A 23,041-nucleotide genomic window follows, 5' to 3' on the forward strand; every position below is an offset into this window, starting at 1 on the left:
ACATTGGGCGTCCCTCGAAAACGCGTCACTATTGGTAAAATTTGGTTTAGTAAAATGACAAAAAATGCACTTTAATCGAAGACATTTGCTTGAAAAAGAAGTGTCCTAAAATAATCAGCACGTAAATTGTCTTTTATATACTTCATAAGTGTCTGAGACTAAGTTACCTTTTCATTCTGTTGCATATGTGGTAATCTTTCCTCTGTTTCTTTTTTTTTTAATTCTGTGTGCTAGTTTATTTACCAGATGAACGACGTGTCAATATTTATTCGTATTTGTGTCTTTCATGCTTAATGTGTGAATTACTGAGTGACAACTCACACCTGAGAGAGAGAGAGAGAGAGAGAGTGAGTGAAAGAGAGATAGCAATCTGTACACAACACCGAATATTACAGCAGGAATAACTTTATTAGCCTAATAACAAAGTCCCAGACCATTTAGAGAGGCAAAGGCGAAAAAATCGTATATAGTAGGACGCAAAGCACTATCATAGCTACCCTATATTTGGTAACTCAACGCATGTAACCGTACACCACAGTGAACTAGCGGAATTCCAGCTCTTGCATTGTGACTTAAGGCTCGTGAAGGCTTTAACAGCCGGTACATCATTATGTGACGTTTAAGTATAACAAATCGTACGAAGAATGGTGTGTTTCTATAAAGCTTTAATGTGTCATTGCCTTGAAACGACAGATTTTCATAACACGCAAGTTATGTAACGAAATTGTTGTTGTTGTGCTCTTCAGTCCAGAGACTGGTTTGATGCAGCTCTCCATGCTACTCTATCCTCTGTAAGCTTCTTCATCTCCCAGTACCTACTGCAACCTACATCCTTCTGAATCTGTTTAGTGTATTCATCTCTTGGTCTCCCTCTACGATTTTTACCCTCCACGCTGCCCTCCAATGATCCCTTGGTGCCCCAGAACACGTTCCTACTAACCGATCCCTTCTTCTAGTCAAGTTGGCCACAAATTTCTCTTCTCCCCAATTCTATTCACTACCACCTCATTAGTTATGTGACCTACCCATATAATCTTGAGCACTGTTCTGTAGCACCATATTTCGAAAGTTTCTGTTCTCTTCTTGTCTAAACTATTTATCGTCCATGTTTCACTTCCACATATGGCTACACCCCTTACAAATACCTTCAGAAACGACTACCTGACATTTAAATCTATACTCGATGTTAACAAATTTCCCTTCTTTACAAACACTTTCCCTACCATTGCCAGTCTACATTTTATATCCTCTCTACTTCGACCATCATCAGTTATTTTGCTCCCCAAATAGCAAAACTCATCTACTACTTTCATCATCATCATCATCATCATCATCATCCTCATTTAAGACTGATTATGCCTTTCAGCGTTCAGTCTGGAGCATAGCCCCCCTTATAAAATTCCTCCATGATCCCCTATTCAGTGCTAACATTGGTGCCTCTTCTGATGTTAAACCTATTACTTCAAAATCATTCTTAACCGAATCCAGGTACCTTCTCCTTGGTCTGTCCCGACTCCTCCTACCCTCTACTGCTGAACCCATGAGTCTCTTGGGTAACCTTGCTTCTCCCATGCGTGTAACATGACCCCAACATCTAAGCCTGTTCGCCCTGACTGCTTCATCTATAGAGTTCATTCTCAGTTTTTCTTTGATTTCCTCATTGTGGACACCCTCCTGCCCTTGTTCCCATCTACTAGTACCTGCAATCATCCTAGCTACTTTCATATCCGTAACCTCAACCTTGTTGTTAAGGTAACCTGAATCCACCCAGCTTTCGCTCCCATAAAATACAGTTGGTCGAAAGATTGAACGGTGCACAGACAACTTAGTCTTGGTACTGACTTCCTTCTTGCAGAAGAGAGTAGATCGTAGCTGAGCGCTCACTGCATTAGCTTTGCTACACCTCGCTTCCAGTTCTTTCACTATGTTGCCATCCTGTGAGAATATGCATCCTAAGTACTTGAAACCGTCCACCTGTTCTAACTTTGTTCCTCCTATTTGGCACTCAATCCGTTTATATTTCTTTCCCACTGACATTACTTTCGTTTTGGAGATGCTAATCTTCATACCATCTACTACTTTAAGTATCTCATTTCCTAATCTAATTCCCTCGGCATCTCCCGATTTAATTCGACTACATTCCATTATCCTCGTTTTGCTTTTGTTGATGTTCATCTTCTGTCCTCCTTTCAAGACACTGTCCATTCCGTTCAACTGCTCTTCCAGATCCTTTGCTGTCTCTGACAGTTATTATTTCTAGTCCATGGATTTTAATATCCGAATTTTTCGTTTGTTTACTTTACTGTTTGGCCAATTTACACGTTGAATAACATCGAGGATAGGCTGCAACCCTGTCTCGCTCCCTTCCCAACCACTGCTTCCTTTTCATGCCCCTCGACTCTTAAAATTGCCATTTGGTTTCTGTACCAATTGTAAATAGCCTTTCGCTCCCTGTATTTTACCCCTGCCACGTTCAGAATTTGCAATATTTAACTGATAGTTCGGTAATTTTCACGCCTTTCAACACCTGCTTTCTTTGGGATTGGAAGTATTATATTCTTCTTGAAGTCTGAGGGTATTTGCCTGTCTCGTATATCTTGCTCGCCAGGTGGTAGAGTTCTCTCTCAAGGCTATCAGTAGTTCTAATGGATTAGTGTTTACTCCTGGGGCCTTGTTTTGACTTAGGTCTTTCGGTGATCTGTCAAATTCTTCACGCAGTATCATATCTCCCATTTCATCTTCCCCTACGCCCTCTTCCATTTCCATAATATTGTCCTCACGAAGATCGCCCTTGTATATACCCTCTATATACTTACCTTTCTGCTTTTCCTTCTTTGCTTAGAACTGGGTTTCCATCTGAGCTCTTGATATTCGTACAAGTGGCTCTCTTTTCTCCAAAGGTCTCTTTAATTTATCTGTAGAAAGTATCTATGTTACCCCTAGTGATATATGCCTCTACATCCTTACATTTGTCGTCTAGCCATCCCTGCTTAGCCATTTTGCACTTCCTCTCGATCTCATTTTTGAGATGTTTGTATTCCTTTTAGCCTGCTTCATTTACTGCATTTTTATTCATGGAATCCAATATGGTGCTTCCCAAGTGCCCAGCATCGAATGTTAACGACAGCCGATAGCAGTTCCTGGGGTCTTCGATAAGCGTGTGTGACGTCAAAATAGCGTCGTGTTGCACAAAGTCTGAAGCTTTGGTTACCCGAATTCACACGTGACAAAGTATATCCACAATACAACACAGTGAATCTACTGCAGACTGACATAGGCCCCTCATGAGAGTGACATCTTTTGTTCGACCTGCACCAGTGTTTCTTCAATGTGAGACCAATTAGGCAAGGAAAAGTAGCGACGAACACTATCCGTACTGTGACCTAGACATACGTTATACAGTATATACACTCGATCTACTTCAATCCCCTAACACTTTTCTGTCACACAATGTGTGTAAGGAAAATCTTACTCAGGGTTCAAACATTCTGTTTCAGGTCGAACGCCTGATGGACCAAGTTATTTGGGATGAAGTGGCTTTCACCGGCTTAAAATTTTTCTCCATCACCAGGAAACTGATATTAACAGTAAGTACGCTGTGCTTTGCGCAAACTAAACAGCTCACCGGACAAAATTGTAGCCATCATCTTAACACATACATCTACATGACTACTCCGCAATTCACACTTACATGCGTGGCAGAGGGTTCGTAGAACCACTTTCCCACTCCTTCTCTACCGACTTACCCTTTGACAGCGCTCAGGAAAAACGAATACTTAAATCTTTCGGTGCAAGCTCTGACTTCTCTTATTTATTTACGACGATAATTTTTTCCTATGTAGGTGGCTGTCAACAAAATATTTTCGCTTTCAGAGGAGAACGTTTGAGATTGAAATCTCCTGAAGAGATCCCGTCGCAACTAAAAATGCCTTTATTTTAATGATGATTGACACCGTAACTCGCCGTATCGTTTCCTCTCTCTCTCTCTCTCTCTCTCTCTCTCCCTCCCTCCCTCTCTCTCTCCTATTCTGCTATAATACAAAATGAAGTGCTCTTCTTTGAACTTTGTTCGATGTCCTCTATCAGTTCAATCTGCACCGCTATTTTCTAGCACAGGTCGCACAACCGTAGTGTAGGCAGTCTCTCTAGTATGTCTGTTGAATCTTCTAACAAGTGAAACTCCCCATCGTTGTGAGATGGCCCAGTGGATACCTTGTCAAAAGCTGAACACAGATCAAGCATGAAAACGGCAAAAAATGTACTGAACTGTAATAAAAGAAGCAAAATAGAAACAGGAACGGTTCAAGCTCAAGACATGCACTACCGACCAAGCTTGCGTAGCCACGGCGTCGTGGTTGTGTGGGTACGCTCTAACACAATGCTGGCACGGTAGCTCAGCATGTTCGGTCAGAGGGTTAGTTGCCCTCTGTAATAAAATAATTAAAAAAACTCAATGAATGGGCGAACGATGAATTTTAGCGGGTGCCATGGGACGCCCGCACTGAACAAATGCATCGAACGATAATGAGCAAAATGAGTTTAAAAAAAAGAGAGAGAGAAGAAAAAAACACTGCAAAGGAGGAGTTCCATGTTCAAATCTCGCTCATGGCACATTTTTATTCACAAAATTATGAACTTTCCCTCCGGTTATTGACGTGTTTGTTCGCTGTATTCAGATTTTGTCTGTATCGTGGTGTAGCGTCCGTTTTGCAACAGCGAGATGTAAGAAAGGGACTCAAGTACCTCATGACTCTTGCATTCCGTTTTGGAAGTTTTGACTTTTCAGTTCCTTTGTTGTAACATAGTTCACATCAGCTTATTTGTTGTTTTCTTTTCTGTGAAAGATCGATACGGCATCTCGCCTGCTTTCACTATTCATCACATTTACTTGCGACGGTAATTTATACCTCCCGCAGTACATATTCTATGTATTCTATAATATGACAATTGCCAAGACTACAGAAGGAGAAAAGATACGTCAACGACCGGACGTTAATTTCATAATTTTGTGAAAAAAAAAGAAAAGTGATAATACAGATCTTCCCCTTCGCAGTCCAACACCCTGACCACATAGCCGCGACTCTGCAGCTACACGGCTACACATCTTGAGCTTGGACCATTCACTGTTTCTATTTTGCTGTTTTCATGCTTGATCTGTGTTCAGTTCTTTGTGGACTGGGACATCTTACGACTAAATCTGAGAGGGGCGCTATGCGGAGTTTCCCTTGTAAGTATTCTCCCACTAAAACTCAGTCTGTGGTTTGCCTTCCCCACAACATTACCTATGTGATCATTCGAATTTAAGCTGCTCTAATAGAAATTCCTATGTATGTAGTTGAATTGACAGCCTTTAGATTTGTGTGATTATCGTGTAACCGAAATTTAACGGAATCCTTTTAGCGCTCATATGTATAACCTCACACTTTTCATTATTGCCACTTTTCACACCATACACCACACTCATCGCTAGCAGCGCTGTATGTAGTACAGAACTTGTACCACGTGGTCATGTTAGCCTCTACCGCTGAAGTGATGCGTTACGTGCAAGTCGGTTGTATGGAATCAGCGCATTAATATGGGTCGACTAGGAGACGTCACACAATAGCAGAAAGAAAATATTGTGTTTGGGCGTGCCCGCTACCGCACCGTGAATGAAGCAGTCTTGTTTGTTGGTGAATCAACGCGAACTCTCCAACGTGTCTACAAGGGATGGTGAATCACTAGTTGTCACGTAACACGGCGTAATAACAGTGCTCGTAAAAAGATTAACAGACAGGTACCGGAGGCGAGTTTCACTGCTTGCCAGTGACAACAGCTTTCACATCCGATAGGAACCTCTTCCCCGCCAAATTAAGGCCATTATCATGGCTCTAGGCGGTGTTGCACGTTATTAGCGTGAGAGTGATTATTTTTTTTTTATCAGGTGTGCTTGCATGGAATACGGTCTTTTAACACAGTAAATGAGTCGTTACGAAAATGTATCGAGGAAACGACCTTAAGTTATTAGTTTATCGGCCTCCTTAAGGATGAGTGGATGATTCATCTACACCAGGTGGGAAAGGAACAGGATAGAACACGTCAGCTTTTTATATGCGTGGTGTCTGTTCTTTCGGACCAGTCCGAATGATTAGTTTTTGATCCCGCAACCGTATATATACACTACTGGCCATTAAAATTGCTACACCAAGAAGAAATGCAGATGATAAATGGGTATTCATTGGACAAATATATTATACTAGAACTGACACGTGATTACATTTTCACGCAATTTGGGTGCATAGATCCTGAGAAATCAGTACCCAGAACAACCACCTCTGGCCGTAATAACGGCCTTGATACGCGAGTCAAACAGAGCTTAGATGGCGTGTACAGGTACAGCTACTCATGCAGCTTCAACACGATACCACAGTTCATGAATAGTAGTGACTGGCGTATTGTGACGAGCCAGTTGCTCGGCCACCATTGACCAGACGTTTTCAATTGGTGAGAGATCTGGAGAATGCGCTGGCCAGGGCAGCAGTCTAACATTTTCTGTATCCAGAAAGGCCCGTACAGGACCTGCAACATGCGGTCGTGCAATATCCTGCTGAAATGTAGGGTTTCGCAGGGATAGAATGAAGGGTAGAGCTACGGGTCGTAACACATCTGAAATGTAGCGTCCACTGTTCAAACTGCCGTCAATGCAACCAAGACGTGTAACCAATGGCACCCCATACCATCACGCCGGGTGATACGCCAGTATAGCGATGACGAATACACGCTTCGAGTGTGCGTTCAACGCGATGTCGCCAAACACGGATGCGACCATCTTGATGCTGTAAACAGAACCTGGATTCATCCGAAAAAATTACGTTTTGCCATTCGTGCACCCAGATTCGTCGTTGAGTACACCGTCGCAGGCGCTCCTGTCTGTGACGCAGCGTCAAGGGTAGCCGCAGCCATGGTCTCCGACCTGATAGTCAATGCTGTTGCAGACGTCGTCGAACTATTCGTGCAGATGGTTGTTGTCTTGAAAACGTCCCCATCTGTTGACTCAGGGATCGAGGCGTGGCTGCACGATCCGTTACAGTCATGTGGATAAGATGCCTGTCATCTCGACTGCTAGTGATATGAGGCCGTTGGGATCCAGCACGGCGTTCCGTATTACCCTCCTGAACCCACCGATTCCATATTGTGCTAACAGTCATTGGATCTCGACCAACGGGAGCAGCAATGTCGCGATACGATAAACCGCAATCGCCATAGGCTACAATCAGACCTTTATCAAAGTCGGAAACATGATGGTACGCATTTCTCCTTCTTACACGAGGCATCACAACAATGTTTCACCAGGCAACGCCGGTCAACTGCTGTTTGTGTATGAGAAATCGGTTGGAAACTTTCCTCATGTCAGCACGTTGTAGGTGTCGCCACCGGCGCCAATTTTGTGTGAATGCTCTGAAAAGCTAATCATTTGCATATCACAGCAATACTGTCGGTTAAATTTCGCGTCTGTAGCACGTCATCTTCATGGTGTAGAAATTTTAATGGCCGGTAGCGTACATAACGAAATCGAAATTCCTATAGTAACCGCAATCGGCCACTGAAATAAATTCAGTGGCAACAAGCGAAAATTTGTGCTGGACTGGTACTCGAATCCAGGTTTCCCACGTTATACGAGCGGTTCACTTGTCGCCAGTGAATTTATTTCAAATCCCGACTGCGGCTAATGTCGAAAATCAAATGGCTCTGAGCACTAAGGGACTTAACATCTGAGCTCATCAGTCCCCTAGACTTACAACTACTTAAACCTAACCAACCTAAGGACATCACACACATCCATGCCCGAGGCAGGATTCGAACCTGCGACCGTAGCAGCAGCGCGGTTCCGGACTGAAGCGCCTAGAACCGCTCGTCCACGGCGGCCGGCGACTAATGTCGTAATTACAATTTAGTCATCTGCAAGGTATTAGGCTTGTACAGGGGACTGAGTAGGCAATATTTTCAATTGGAACCGATGTGCGGAAACGAAGCATTTCCGTGTTACAGTCGTTTGAAAACGTGTTTGCTGGGTAGGTATGCAACAGGGTAGTCATGGTGACAGGTGCTTATGTCGGATTGTCTGATGTCATTTGAAGTCTGCCTTACCTCTTTGACGTGGTTCGAGCTTCATTCAGGTGTCTGTCAGTGTCAGAGGAATATGGTTGAGTACATATTTGCGGAATACCCCTACATGAGCCTTCGGTATCGTGAAGCTCACGGTAACGGAAGGGCTGCTCGTGGCCTTCATCAAGATCGTTATCGACAGCGTATCACGTAACCTTTTCGCCAAAATTATGCAACGACTTCGAGAAATGGGTAACTTCACCGTCAGCAGGAGTGACTGTGGAGATCCAAGCAGATGCCGAACACCCAAAGTGGAGGAGGCCCTACATCATGTTAAAGGGAAACCGTCAACGTGTACACGGCAATTTCTTTGGCTATTGATGAGTGGAATTGTAAAACAAGTAATTCACTGGGTCACGCCTAATACACTGCTTGTAAAAGTGATCGCATTACCACCATGTTTTCAGATGACTGTAGCATTGAAACGGTACGTGTGTAGACATGGGTGAGAGGTTCGAGTTCTCCATCGGGCGTGTGTGTGTGTGTGTGTGTGTGTGTGTGTGTGTATTGTCCTTAGCGTAAGTTAGTTTAAGTTAGATTAAATAGTGTGTAAGCCTAGGGACCGATGACCTCAGTAGGTTGGTCTCATAGGAACTTACCACCACCACCTAATCAAAATATTAAGTACTCACTCCCCTCCCAGAAGTTTGTCACGCGAATTTCCAAACACCCGGTATACATACGGGTACGGAAACGAAAATAAATGATGCCTGTTCTTTCACACATGTCCGAAGGAACAGACACCACACATATAAAAATATATAGTATATTGATCCGTGTTTGCATAGAAAAACAATATCAGAAATTGAGTCGGCCTTGATTCGAAACACGCTACGGTCGCAGGTTCGAATCCTGCCTCGAGCATGGGTGTGTGTGATGTCCTTAGGTTAATTAGGTTTAAGTAGTTCTAAGTTCTAGGGGACTGATGACCTCAGAAGTTAAGTCCCATAGTGCTCAGAGCCATTTGAACCATTTGATTCGAAACACCTTATTATTTGTTTACTTATTTATTTTTCCAAACTAATTTCGGCAACAAAAATCACCATCATCAGTAGGTTTTTTTAAATATAAAACATGCAGAAAAATAGCATATACCCCTTGGCAGCATTTAAAGAGCATTCATTGCAGATGCATTCTTCGTTCGACCTCTTGCTATGACTGTAGATATTTTTAAAGATCTGTGGAACCCTCTATATCGATATTTAGAAGAATATCTTTTTTCTCCCCTCGATATATCGGAAGAAAGTATCGATACATCGACGGAGAAAATATCGACGTACTGGCCTATGAAAATATCGGCTGCACATAGTGAATATGCTGCCGGTTTTAGAGGTGTGTATTTCCCAAAGACTGGAAGGTTGCACAGGCCACACCAATATTCAAGAAAGATAGGGGAGTAAGCCACTAAATTACAGGTCCATATCATTAACGTCGATCTGCAGCAGGATTTTGGAACATATATTGTGTTCGAATATTATTTATCACCTCGAAAAAGCGGTCTGTTGACACACAGTCAACACGGATTTAGAAAATATCGTTCTTGTGAAACACAATTACCTCTTTACTCGCACAAAGTGTTGAGTGCTATTGAAAAGGGATTTCAGATTGAATCCGTATTTCTAGATTTCCGGAAGGCTTTTGGCACTGTACCACACAAACGGCTTGTAGTGGAATTGCGTGCTTAGGGAATATCGCTCAGTTTGACGACTCGATCCGTGATTTCCTGTCAGAGAAGTCACAGTTCATAGTAACTGACGGAAAGTCATCGAGTGAAACAGAAGTGATTTATGGCGTTCCCTTTGCTGTTTCTTATCTATATAAACATCTGGAAGACAATCTGAGTAGCCTTCTTATGTTGTTTTCAGATGACACTGTCGTTTATCGACTAGTAAAGTCATCAGAAGATCAAAACAATCTGCAAAGCGATTTAGAAAAGATATCTGTATAGCGCGAAAATTGGCAATTGACCCTAAATAACGAAAAGTGTGAGGTCATCCACACGAGTGCTAAAAGGAATCCGTTAAACTTCGGTTACAAGATAAATCAGTCAAATCTAAAGGTCGTAAATTCAACTAAGTACCTGAGAATGAAAATTACGAAGAACTTAAATTGGAAGGAACATATAGAAAATGTTGTGGGGAAGGCTAACCAAAGACTTCATTTTATTGGCAGGACACTTGCAACATGTAATAGATCTACTGAGGAAACTGCCAACACTAGCCTACGCTTGTCCGTACTATTTTAGAATACTGCTGCGTGGTGTGGAATCCTTAACAGATAGGATTGATCAGGTTACCTTCCATTCAGAGGGCTGTTGCACTCAGCGACTGTTATATTGACTTGTAAATAATACATTTCAGCTATCAGTGGTCCTTTTTAAATTTTACTGGCAGACTTAGATTTCAGCTAGAAACTAGTCATTCTCAATGCACTATCATTTTTTATCAATGCATGTAATGCCTGTTGGTCGGGCTTCATCCACAGTTCATTGAATACTACATAGGATTGACGTGGTACATCGAAGAAGTTCAAAGAAGGGCAGCACGTTTTGTATTGTCGCGAAATAGGGGAGAGAGTGTCACAGAAATGATACAGGATTTGGGGTGGACATCATTAAAACAGGCTTTTTCGCTGCGGCGGAGTCTTCTCAAGAAATTCCAATCACCAACTTTCTCCTCCGAATGAGAAAATATTTTGTTGACGCCGATCTACATAGGCAGAAACTATCACCGTAATAAAACAAGGGAAATCAGAGCTCGCACGGAAAGATATACGTGTTTGTTTTTTTCCGTGCTCTGTACGAGACTGGAATAATTGAGAATCGTGAAGGTGGTTCGATCAACCCTGTACCAGGCACTTAAATGTGATTTGCAGAGTAACCATGTAGATGTAGTTGTAGGTGAGGATATTCTACTACAATTTCACAAGAACAGTTTCAGATATTTATCTAAAATTGCTGTCCTCTCGTTATTTTGGTCTACATATTCATGCGAACAATCATTTTCAAGCACTAACTCTATCAAGAGTTAATTGAGAAGTCGTCTCATTGATGAGAAGCTGAAATCGTGCCTAAAATTAAAAATAGCAACATACTAACTTGATTAACCTGCCCAAATTTTCCAGTGAGATGCAAGGCCATTAATCACATAGTGTATGTCTGTCATTGCCATAATTTAATTTTATAGACATCTTACAATTTAATTTTATCAATAAATGATATCGTTATTAAGTATGATATCAAATTCAACGTACTTATAATTTAAAATTCGAAGTAAAGTTCATTATGTTAATTTCAGTGAGCGTTTTGAAGTGAAAGAAGTCGAAGTGTAGAGTATTGAGAACGGTATGTTGAAATTGTCTGGAGATATGGAGAGAATAAATGAAAGGAGATAGACGAAAGGAGTAATACAAAACGATTGTGGATGGGAGAATTGGAAGAGATCGACAACAGCGAACGTTCCTCAACCAGATCGAGGACATTTTCAGCAAAGGCCAGCTTCGAAGTACCCCAATTAAGTTAAAAACAACGTATCTGCCTATAAAAAGGAAATCAGCGTATGGCATCGTTGGCCGGGAGGCCCCTATTCGGGGAAGTTCGGCCGCCAGGACCAAGTATTATTTCATTCGAAGTCACATTGGGTAACTTGCGCGCCGGTGATGAGGATGAAATGGTGATGAGGACAACACAACACCCAGTCCCTGAGCGGAGTAAATCCCCGTCGCAGCCGGGAATCGAACCCGGGCCCGCTTGCATGGGAGGCGAGCACGTTACTACCCATCTAAGCAGGCGGACGCATCTGCCTATATACGAGTAGTTTAAAAAATTTGGCTCCCAAACGAAATTTCAATCGTTGCACAGCAATTTTGCTATTGAGTTCTGTTGACTAATGTGTTTGCCGACCACTGGCCTAGTTAAAGCTGTCGACAGTTTTATGAAGATGAGAGAGAAAAGAAAGGAAGATGAATGGGCAAGACACTGGAAGCAAATAGTTCCTCCATCAGTAAACCGTCAGACACAAGATGTTAAGAGTAGTACTTGAGTGAAAGCAGTCAGGAGAAAGAAGTTAGTATTGAGAGTTTAAATGATGTGTAAGGTAGTAAGAGTGTGGAAGTTAAGGAAAATAATGAGGGATTAGCAGCCCTAATGCCTTGTGAGAATTCAGAGCCAGAATTAGCTGTAATGGCAAACTAATTAAATGTGTGCTCTACTGAGCTAAATTAGCGTGTGCATGGCAACATGGGGGACATTAATTTAGATGCAGTGCTATATACCTCGTTGGAAGTTTATGGACGATATATACAGGTCGTGGATCCTGAGGAAGGTGTAATCCAGGACGGAGATGTAAAGGGAGGTACAATGATTTGTGTGTTGTGCAGAGTGTAGCTGCGAAAGGTAATTTTGTTGTAGATACAGAGAAGGATGTACAGGAAGCTATTGATGGTGTTACTTATGTTGCAAATGTTTTAGATAATGAGGTGGTACAGACACATTTAGTCATAAATATTGCACCAGACTCGTCGCCACCTGTTATAGCGGTGCTCGCACAAAAAAAGGCAGACTGTAAAAGAAGAAAGGGGAAATGTGCTTTTAATACTAGCTCTCGGATTGGTAGAAGCTGCTGTCAAGGACTTACTGCTGCGAGGTTCATCCCATACAAAGGACGTATCAATTAAACTGTGTCTAAAGTCATTAGGACTCAATGAATTCAAATTGACATTTTTTCCGAATTTAAGCGCTGCATCCTGTACTCAATTATTTCTTCAAATTTCGATTTGAGCAGCGTGACAGCTCTTTGATTTAAAAGGCATCCTGCTGAAGACAGAAATCGAAGAGGTACTTGCGGGTTGTGACTATAATGAGATCTGCAGTCAGCGTCACTTGTTACTACACAGTAACTATCGGCTTGACCATAATAACCACGGCTTTAATTGCAGTAAGCTTAAGATGGAAAACTAAAAATAATTAATTACAGGTGCTGCTGCAGAAGATAGTTATGCAAACAAGCATCAATAACAGGGATGCATAGCCCACGGCCCGCCATTGATCTCAGTGTGACCTGCCCGTTACCGTTCGTTCTTGTAATTTTTAGTTCTTCTACAAATCTTTCATTCTCTCCTGAGTGGAGACAGAGGGCCCTTGTATAACGTCGTTCTTTTGAGCCCTGTCTAGCTGATATTGTGGCAGGGGAATCCCAGTTTGGAATAATAACTTGTCTGATGACACAATATTTTTGGAACTTGCGGCGGCCCTTACGTAGTCACAGTAAGAGGTTTGCGACCAACGGTAATAGCAACTAGGTAACTTCTGATCTATAATAAAATTTTATAGAATTCAGTAATAAACCTTAAATTCAGTGTTATAGCCTTTGAACCGAAAATTGCTCGAAGATAATAATATTTTTGCAGGTTAGTCATCACAAACTGCCCCCGTAGGACCCACGCCCTAGGTTTAGCCTAGGGTCACTCAAGCGATCTCAAATATGGTACTGTTCCGAGTCGTTGTGTGTGCTTTTCCTCAGCTGCTGCTTAATTACAGGGTGCGAAAAGTAAAAGTGGCCCAGAAAATATTTCATGCACATTTAGATAGGCAACCCATCTTACATCATCCACCCTGGATGTGGGTTATATAAGATGGGGTGCCTTATTAAGTGCATTAAATATTTTCTGGGCCACTTTTATTTTGCCCATCTTGTAGTAGTTGGCTTTTCATATCACTAATCCACATCTGCCACAGACCATTCATCCCTTATGATGTTGCTCCATAGAAGTATATCTCAGTCAGAAGTTAATTTTACTGTTAATTCTCACTCTGTCTTTGCCAAAGACGATTACTTTTGTTTTAGCAAAAACCGTTTTTATAATTGTTGTAATTTTCCTCCATATGTCACACTCTTCGTCTAATGTGGCTCTAGAACTTCCTAGATATCATCTCAAAAAGCAGTATTACAGATATTTCTCAATGCACTCATTATTCGATGTATTTTGTGCAGATAGTTCTCCACAACCTCCAAATATTAAAAAAAAACGAAGCTTTGTCTGCCGGGAAATTGCTATATGATTTAATTTCTTTCAGTGACTAGATTTGCATATCATTATCATCATTGTGTGATCAAACGTAACTGACTCATACTGGATAACTATGACGAGGCATTATCATGTCATGAATCATTAATAATTATAAATAATTGTGTATGTCCCTGTATACTTAACGCACTGGTAGTATATGAAAACGTCTGACCTTTACAATAAACAGGTTCGTTTTTCAAAAATAAATATACATTTGAGTACCATAGCCAAAAAGAGGGTGTAATAAATCCATGTGTACAAATTCTACAGGAGAGCATTTTTAAAAATTGACACCTAACGATTCATATGCCCAAATTGTGTTCCTGAAACCTACCATTGTTAGTAGCGCGTAATTGACGAAGTAATTGTGCACGTTTTAGTTGTATGAGCATTTTTATGTAGCTGAAACCAAAGTGATATGAATCCTTGCAGGGTACAATAGATTATATGCTCGAAACACATTTAGTTCATTTCTGGACTTTATAAATCTACTATGCCATGAAAAGAACCTTCTGTATTTTTAAATATTGTTCAGTATTTTGAAAGTAGTAATACTTCATTAATGCGGTGATGAAGACAATATACCTCTTATGCGCTAGAGAAGATTTGTAGTCTTTGGCTTTGGGAGAAGTTCTTACAAGTCTACGGATTTCTCTCGATATGTGAGAGGAAAGCTGAAAAATATCTCACACTGCAAGGCCAAACAAAATTATAGTGGCACTGTAAACCATTACAGTCGTAACTTGTTCTGCATGTGATTCTTTTTGGCAAGCATTTTGAGAGCGAAAAGGTTCTCCATCTTGAAATTCTGGGACCATTTCTTCTGGAGATCTGGGTTTTTTTCGTCACCACCGGTAAAATTATCCATCGTACGTTGTGTGACTCACGATGAAATTCAGACTGGGTCTCAGTGTCAAACAAAATCTGTTTCACTAGTCGCGTTTTAAGTGAAAAGATGATGTGTAATCTCATATTGTATTGTCCTTTATTTTAACTATCAGAAAATGTTCACTGTTAATTGGACACAGTGTGACATTTAGAGATACGCTTCTTTCTTGTTCCCCAGTAGACGCTCGACTTGCCTCCTTTTTCACCTGCACGTGCACATTAAAAAGTCAGTATTTCTATCAGTAGCCTTTTTCATGCGTAAGGCACTTGTACAACAATGAACTTAAACTACACAAAGTATCATTAAATATATTTTACAAAAAAGTGTATTTCTCCGTTTCTCTGTTGTGGTTTTCATTTGTAAGCTGCAGTGCATATACAGCGTACTAATGATCTGTCCCAGCTACGTACAATAGCACTAAGTATCTATGGCCACAAGATGTGTGTGGGGTATCGGTAATTTCACTACACACCACCACTTAGAGTTATGAGTAAAATTCGGAGAACTGAAACCAGTGCTTTAAATGTAATTAAAGCGATTCCGATACTGTGACTTCCCGGGGGTGTTTTTGAAATTTCGGGTTCTTAAAACGATATTTTAATGCTCTTCTCGGCACTTTATAGTGTGAATACAAAATTTTAATGGTAAACAATAAAACTCCCGTGTGCACTAACAATCTTTCATTACATGTTTTACGAAGTAAGTTAAATATTATTTCTCAGTTTAAGATTTATTACAAAAAAGGAACTACATTAAAAACACATGTAAATGTGAACTATAAGCTACTGAAGAAGTAGGATAAAACTTAATGTGTTAAGTTACAGTTTATACAATCGTCCAAAGCTTTGAAAGGTTTTCTCTGTACGTCCCACGTCTCGCTCTTTCCTTGCGGGGTGTCGTCCATTTTGCAGCCAAGATTTCACGTACTTTGAAGTGTGCAACTGAGTCAGTGGTGGGACATTCAGGAAAAGTAGTGAAGAACCAGCTTTTATTAACAGAGAGGCTCTACCGACAGTAATGATCAAATTCATTTTGGAAACCCTATTTCACATTCACTTGATGAGAATGGAATTATCTTGATGGTAGCTGCCAACGGAAGCAAATTTGTGGGATACCTTGTTTCGTTTTCATAACTTCCACAGAAGTTTTCACAATTGTCAAAAACATACTCATGCAGGTGAGTCACCAGGTCACAGCCAGATCCCACTGCCCGCCACGTCTAGATGAAGTACGAGTGCAGTCTACTACCGCACCAAGCAGTTATGGTTTTTTTCATCGCTTCAACCGCAGCAAAAGATCTACCGTACCACGTCTCAAAACCTGCGGTTCTGAGGACCGGTGAGTGCCGTCACGAATCAAGCACGCACTGAAACGATTTAAGCAGCGCATGGTAGGAAAGTTCTCAGGAGACATGAATGTTGTCTGTCCTATATTAATTGGCTTTGGGGCGACGTGTCATGGTGGTGATGGGAGCCGCAAGCTATCGCGATACATCGTTAACCCCAATGCAGTACGAGTCTGATGGGAGGTACAGCCTTATGGCTACATTATTTACCCGCAAACCTATCTCATGAATCACTCTGTCTACTAGAAAAACCCGTATAAATATTCCTACAGTAGTTCCTAAGATTAGCCTTCACATACCGACAGAAAAATGCGGCCTGGGACTTTGATTTGTAACACAGATGGATGCCTCCAAAGGAGTTCTGTCATTCACCACTAGATGACCAGACGGAGATTTCAGTTCATCACAGTTCACCAATTTATACAAAATTTATAAACTATATAAACTAACCTTCCTTGCGAACCAGTCTCACTACTAATGAAAACCGTATTATATATACTAAGATGATATCTGTTCTTTCGGATATGCAGCTAGTTACAATGAAATAAACACCCTTAGCTGCTTACCGGCGTTACATACGTCAACGGGGACAGATGAAAATGTGTACCCCGACCGGGACTCGAACGCGGGATCTCCTGCTTACATGGCAGACGCTCTATCCATCTTCTTTTTTTTTCTTCATTCTATTCGTTGTTGATCGTTGTGTTTGGTCGTTGCGGACGTCGCAAGACATCCTGTTCAAGTTCGGTGGTTGATCCTTCCACTCAGTTTTTTATTACAGAGGCCAATCGGCTCTCTGGCCGAACACGCTGAGCTACCGTGCCGGCAATCCATCTGAGCCACCGAGGACACAGAGGCTAGGGCGACTGCAGGGATTTATCTTTGGCACGCCTCCCGCGAAACCCACATTCTCAACGTATATACGTGTCCGAAAGAACAGATGCCATCTTAGTATATATATAGTTAAGGCTCACCGGCCACTTGACCATCTTCTTCTTCTGTGCGAATGCACAAACAGTGCCCGAACTCTTACGGGAATCGGCAACGCGTCGCGAGTAAAGAGTATAATGGGCGGGGGCACTACAAATGTAGTGCGGGACAATACGTTGAGAATGTGGGTTTCGCGGGAGGCGTGCCAGAGATAAATCCCTGCAGTCGCCCTATCCTCTGTGTCCTCGGTGGCTCAGATGGTCAGAGGCTTTAGATACCCTCTGTAATAAAAAAAAAACTGAGTGAACGGTTCAACGAACAACCTGAACGGGTGTCATTAGACGTCCGCCCCGATCATATACAACATACAAAATAGAACAAAATGAGATCAACAAAGAATTAAAAAAAAACATGGATAGAGCGTCTGCCATGTAAGCAGGAGATCCGGGTTCGAGTCCCGGTCGGGGCACACATTTTCATCTGTCCCCGTTGACGTATGTCAACGCCTGTAAGCAACTAAGGGTGTTCATTTCATTGAAATTTAAAACCGTATTACACGTGTTTATAAGCAACTGTTTTTAAATTTTAATAATTCATAGTGCATGAAGACTATGGCTCACCACAATAAGCCAGTATAGCTCAACTACACTATCAATGTCCCTACCATAGTTCCTCAGATTAACCTGAACCTACAGACAGAAACTGTAGCAGATTTTAATATAAGTGTGTGTAGATGATATGCTGTTTACTGCCTCATAACAAAGTGCCATGCTAATTGTATGGGTCCGTATGCAATTCCTTATAAATTTCAATTATTCAGGGTCCATGATGGTGATGGATTGTATTAGTTGGCCCGTATGACTCATTTACGCTATAACCCCGAGTATAGGTCCTCAGATTAGCCCGAACGTACAGACAAAAACTGCGGCAGGGGACTGTAATTTATGTACGTGTAGAAGCCGATATGCCGCAGGACTCTACTCACTTATACATATCTATATACAATTTCTTACAAAGTTTAGTGATTCATGGTGCACGACGATGATGGCTCGCCATAGTTCGCCAGTATGACTCAAGTATGCTGACCAGATGGCGATAATATCATTAAAACCAGTCGTAGAGTAAACTTATATTCTAACTTCCAGGCAGCTATATCTTCCTTTTTCAAATACACATTATTTTCCACGAACGTTTGCTTTTGCGAGTAGTCATAAAGGTTTAATTATCACCTAAAAAAACTCTAGTTGCGTAGTTGGTTTCTGTTTGTTTACAGATGTGTGTCCATAATCCTGGTACACATTGAAATCTTTGCACCACAGCAACGTAGCGTGCTGCTAGATGGAGCAGCCCATTGAAGAAGTGGAGCTTAACAAAATTCCCCAAAAGTTGCTGTAATGTGTATTTACTTACGATAAAATAGTTTAGATCAAATGACCGTCTTCAAATCACCTACATATCGACAAAAAAATGAAAAACAGTACATGTCAAAACAATTAAAATGAAGTATTGTACAAGCCAGACACTCATGGATGCCGTTACATTAGGTTGGCGCCAAATACATAAATATCAACAGTAGCAACATCTAAAACTGATAATAATCATGATATATGCGAGAATTTGCCGTACAGGACGGCCAACCAGTTTGGTAATACTTAGGACTGTCGCTTCCCACCTGCATGGCACAGTCTGAATATCGACTACACTGCAGTCTGAGATCCGCTAACTTCCCTTTAACGGAGTGGGATGGAGAAAGTGTTATAGGATATTTAGCAGAGGTGATGTTGGAACGAAGAGGAGAAGTTTGTTAGGAAATGAATAATGGTGCAAACACTTCCAAATACAACTGCATCTATATGTATACTCCGGAAGCCACCCAACGGTGTGTGGCGGAGGGCACTTCATGTGCCACTGTCATTACCTCCCTTTCCTGTTCCAGTCACGTAGCCGGCCGGTGTGGCCGTGCGGTTCTAGGCGCTTCAGTCTGGAACCGCGTGGCCGCTACGGTCGCAGGTTCGAATCCTGCCTCGGGCATGGATGTGTGTGATGTCCTTAGGTTAGTTAGGTTTAAATAGTTCTAAGTTCTAGGGGACCGATGACCACAGATGTTAAGTCCCAAAGTGCTCAGAGCCATTTGAACCATTTTTGAACCAGTCACATATGGTTCGCGAGAAGAACGACTGCCGGAAAGCCGCCGTGCGCGCTCGAATCTCTCTGATTTTACATTTGTGATCTCCTCGGGAGGTATAAGTAGGGAGAAGCAATATATTATATACCTCATCCAGAAACGCATCCAGAAACCTGGACAACAAGCTACACCGCGATGCAGAGCGCCTCTCTTGCAGAGTCTGCCACTTGAGTTTGCTAAACATCTCCGTAACGCTATCACGCTTACCAAATAACCCTATGACGAAACGCGCTGCTCTTCTTTGGATCTTCTCTATCTCCTCTCTCAACCCGACCTAGTACGGATCCCACACTGATGAGCATTACTCAAGTATGGGTCGAACGAGTGTTTTGTAAGCCACCTCCTTTGTTGATGGACTACATTTTCTAAAGACTCTCCCAATGAATATCAACCTGGCACCCTCCTTACCACCTATTAATTTTTTGTAATCATTCCACTTCAAATCGTTCCGTACGCATACTCCAAGATATTTTACAGAAATAACTGCTACCAGTGTTTGTTCCGCTATCATATAATCATACAATAAAGGATCCTTCTTTCTATGTATTCGCAATACATTACATTTGTCTATGTTAAGGGTCAGTTGCCACTCCCTGCACCAAGTGCCTATCCGCTGCAGATCTTCCTGCATTTCGCTGCAGTTTTCTAATGCTGCAGTTTCTCTGTATATTACAGCATCATCCGCGAAAAGCCGCATGGAACTTCCGGTACTATCCACTAGGTCATTTATATATATTGTGAAAAGCAATGGTCCCATAACACTCCCCTGTGGCACGCCAGAGGTTACTTTAACGTCTGTAGACGTCTCTCCATTGAGAACAACATGCTGTGTTCTGTTTGCTAAAAACTCTTCAATCCAGCCACACAGCTGGTCTGATATTCCGTAGGCTCTCACTCTGTTTATCAGGCAACAGTGCGGAACTGTATCGAACGCCTTCCGGAAGTCAAGGAAAATGGCATCTACCTGGGAGCCTGTATCTAATATTTTCTGGGTCTCATGAACAAATAAAGCGAGTTGGGTCTTACACAATCGCTGTTACCGGAATCCATGTTGATTCCTACATAGTAGATTTTGGGTTTCCAGAAATGACATTCTACGCGAGCAAAAAACATGTTCTAAAATTCTACAACAGATCGATGTCAGAGATATAGGCCTATAGTTTTGCGCATCTGCTCGACGACCCTTCTTGAAAACTGGAACTACCTGTGCTCTTTTCCAATCATTTGGAACCTTCCGTTCCTCTAGAGACTTGCGGTACACGGCTGTTAGAAGGGGGACAAGTTCTTTCGCGTACTCTGTGTAGAATCGAATAGGTATCCCGTCAGGCCCAGTGGACTTCCCTATGTTGAGTGATTTCAGTTGCTTTTCTATTCTTTGGACACTTATTTCGATATCAGCCCGTTTTTCGTTCGTGCGAGGATTTAGAGAAGGAACTGCAGTGCGGTCTTCCTCTGTGAAACAGCTTTGGAAAAAGGTGTTTAGTATTTCAGCTTTACGCGTGCCATCCTCTGTTTCAATGCCATTATCATACCAGAGTGTCTGGATATGCTGTTTCGATCCACTTACTGATTTAACGTATGACCAGAACTTCATAGGTTTTTCTGTTGAGTCGGTACATGGAATTTTACTTTCGAGTTCACTGAACGCTTCACGCATAGCCCTCCTTGCGCTAACTTTGACATCGTTTAGCTTCTGTTTGTCTGAGAGGTTTTGGTACACTTTATTTTACTCACTTTATTTTACTCGGAGAGGCATCTCACAGTGGCCTTTTATCCATCAGTGACTGCACTGTGCCACTCTAGCAACCCCTATTTTCTGAGTACTACCTTTTGGTATCAGAGACGATTACTTTGCTAGTGTCTCGTCCCAATGCTATCATCAGATGGATACTTGAATCAAGATTCCCTTCTATACACCGACAACTACCAATTATTTGCTCATTGCGACTCATGCTGCTAAACACTAGGAGATAGTACTTCTCAACACCAACTCTACAGAGCTTGTTCTTTGCTAACAGGTAGAAAACTCGACGTGAGAACTGTGGCTGGATACTTGTTAGAAACCGTGCGAGGTGGCGCAGTGGTTAGACACTGGACTCGCATTCGGAAGGACGACGGTTCAATCCCGCGTCCGGCCATCCTAATTTAGGTTTTCCGTGATTTCCCTAAATCACTCCAGGCAAATGCCGGGATGGTTCCTCTGAAAGGGCACGGCCGACTTCCTTCCCCATCATTCCTTAATCCGATGAGACCGATAACCACGCTGCCTAGTCTCCTTCCCCAAAACAACCAACCAACCAACTTGTTAGAAAATCAGTGCCTCTCACGAATGTGTACAGTCTTCTTGTAATTTACTGCAGCATCATCGAACTGTCATGTTACAGTGATGACTCCCGACGACTCAGCTGCTCTGTGGTGATGATTGCAACTCCACCTGTGCGACTCTGTCACTACTCCTCCTCTTACTTTCTGGCTCTGACTGCTAAGACTGTCTCCGACTGCGGTTTATATACCGCTCCTTCAGGCTTTTCCTCTAGCAGTGTTGCTTTCCCAGCTTCGCTTGAAGGTCATCTTACTGACCGAAACCTTTCCAGGATGTTCTCACACCTCCTTGAATAGCCTAGAAGCGCCCCACCTGGATGCAACATTTGCCTGCCATCAGCTGAACTTGATTTTTATTTATTTGTTTATTTAAATTTTTTGCGTGCAGGCCATGAAGCTTATAACTTTTGCAAACGTCCTACATAGGTTGAGCAGATTAACATAGATAACACATACAGTAGTGTACATATATTCATCTTAATATTCTAATTATATTACATGTTACAACAGAGGGCAAGTAGGTTAGAATTCACTGAGTGAATAAAATATTTATTTACTAAGAAGCCTTTTAACACCCTTGGGTACAGATTTATTTCACAAGTTTTCAAAGCATGTGGCGGCTTGTTTACAATATCTGCCCATTAATATGACTATTACCAGCTATTTTTAATTTTGCCCGCGCGGCTCCCCTCGTCGGAGGTTCGAGCCCTCCATCGGGGATGGGTGTGTGTGTTGTCCATAGTGTAAGTTAGTTTAAGTTAAGAAACTTCCTGGCAGGTTAAAACTGTGTGCCCGACAGAGACTCGAACTCGGGACCTTTGCCTTTCGCGGGCAAGCACTTGCCCGCAAAAGGCAAAGGTCCCGAGTTCGAGTCTCGGTCGGGCACACAGTTTTAATCTGCCAGGAAGTTTCATATCAGCGCACACTACGCTGCAGAGTGAAAAACTCATTCTGGAAACTTCCCCCAGACTGTGGCTAAGCCATGTCTCCGCAGTATCCTTTCTTTCAGGAGTGCTAGTTCTGCAAGGTTCGCAGGAGAGCTTCTGTAAAGTTTGGAAGGTAGGAGACGAGATGCTGGCAGAAGTAAAGCTGTGAGGACGGGGCGTGAGTCGTGCTTCGGTAGCTCAGATGGTAGAGCACTTGCCCGCGAAAGGCAAAG

At 42.2% G+C, this 23,041-nt stretch overlaps 1 protein-coding gene across 1 annotated transcript in view; it reads left to right on the forward strand.

Annotated features, from left to right (window-relative positions):
* Window positions 1-23,041, forward strand: part of LOC126234932 (gustatory receptor for sugar taste 64f-like) — a 157,693-nt gene that overhangs the window by 122,259 nt on the left and 12,393 nt on the right. Inside the window, exon 7 of the mRNA XM_049943672.1 lies at window positions 3,498-3,587. Within this exon, the coding sequence (XP_049799629.1) occupies window positions 3,498-3,587 (90 nt within the window). The remainder of the gene's footprint in view (window positions 1-3,497; window positions 3,588-23,041) is intronic.

This window comes from Schistocerca nitens, chromosome 2, assembly GCF_023898315.1.
Source record: "Schistocerca nitens isolate TAMUIC-IGC-003100 chromosome 2, iqSchNite1.1, whole genome shotgun sequence".
In the NCBI taxonomy this organism is placed as follows: Eukaryota; Metazoa; Arthropoda; class Insecta; order Orthoptera; family Acrididae; genus Schistocerca; species Schistocerca nitens.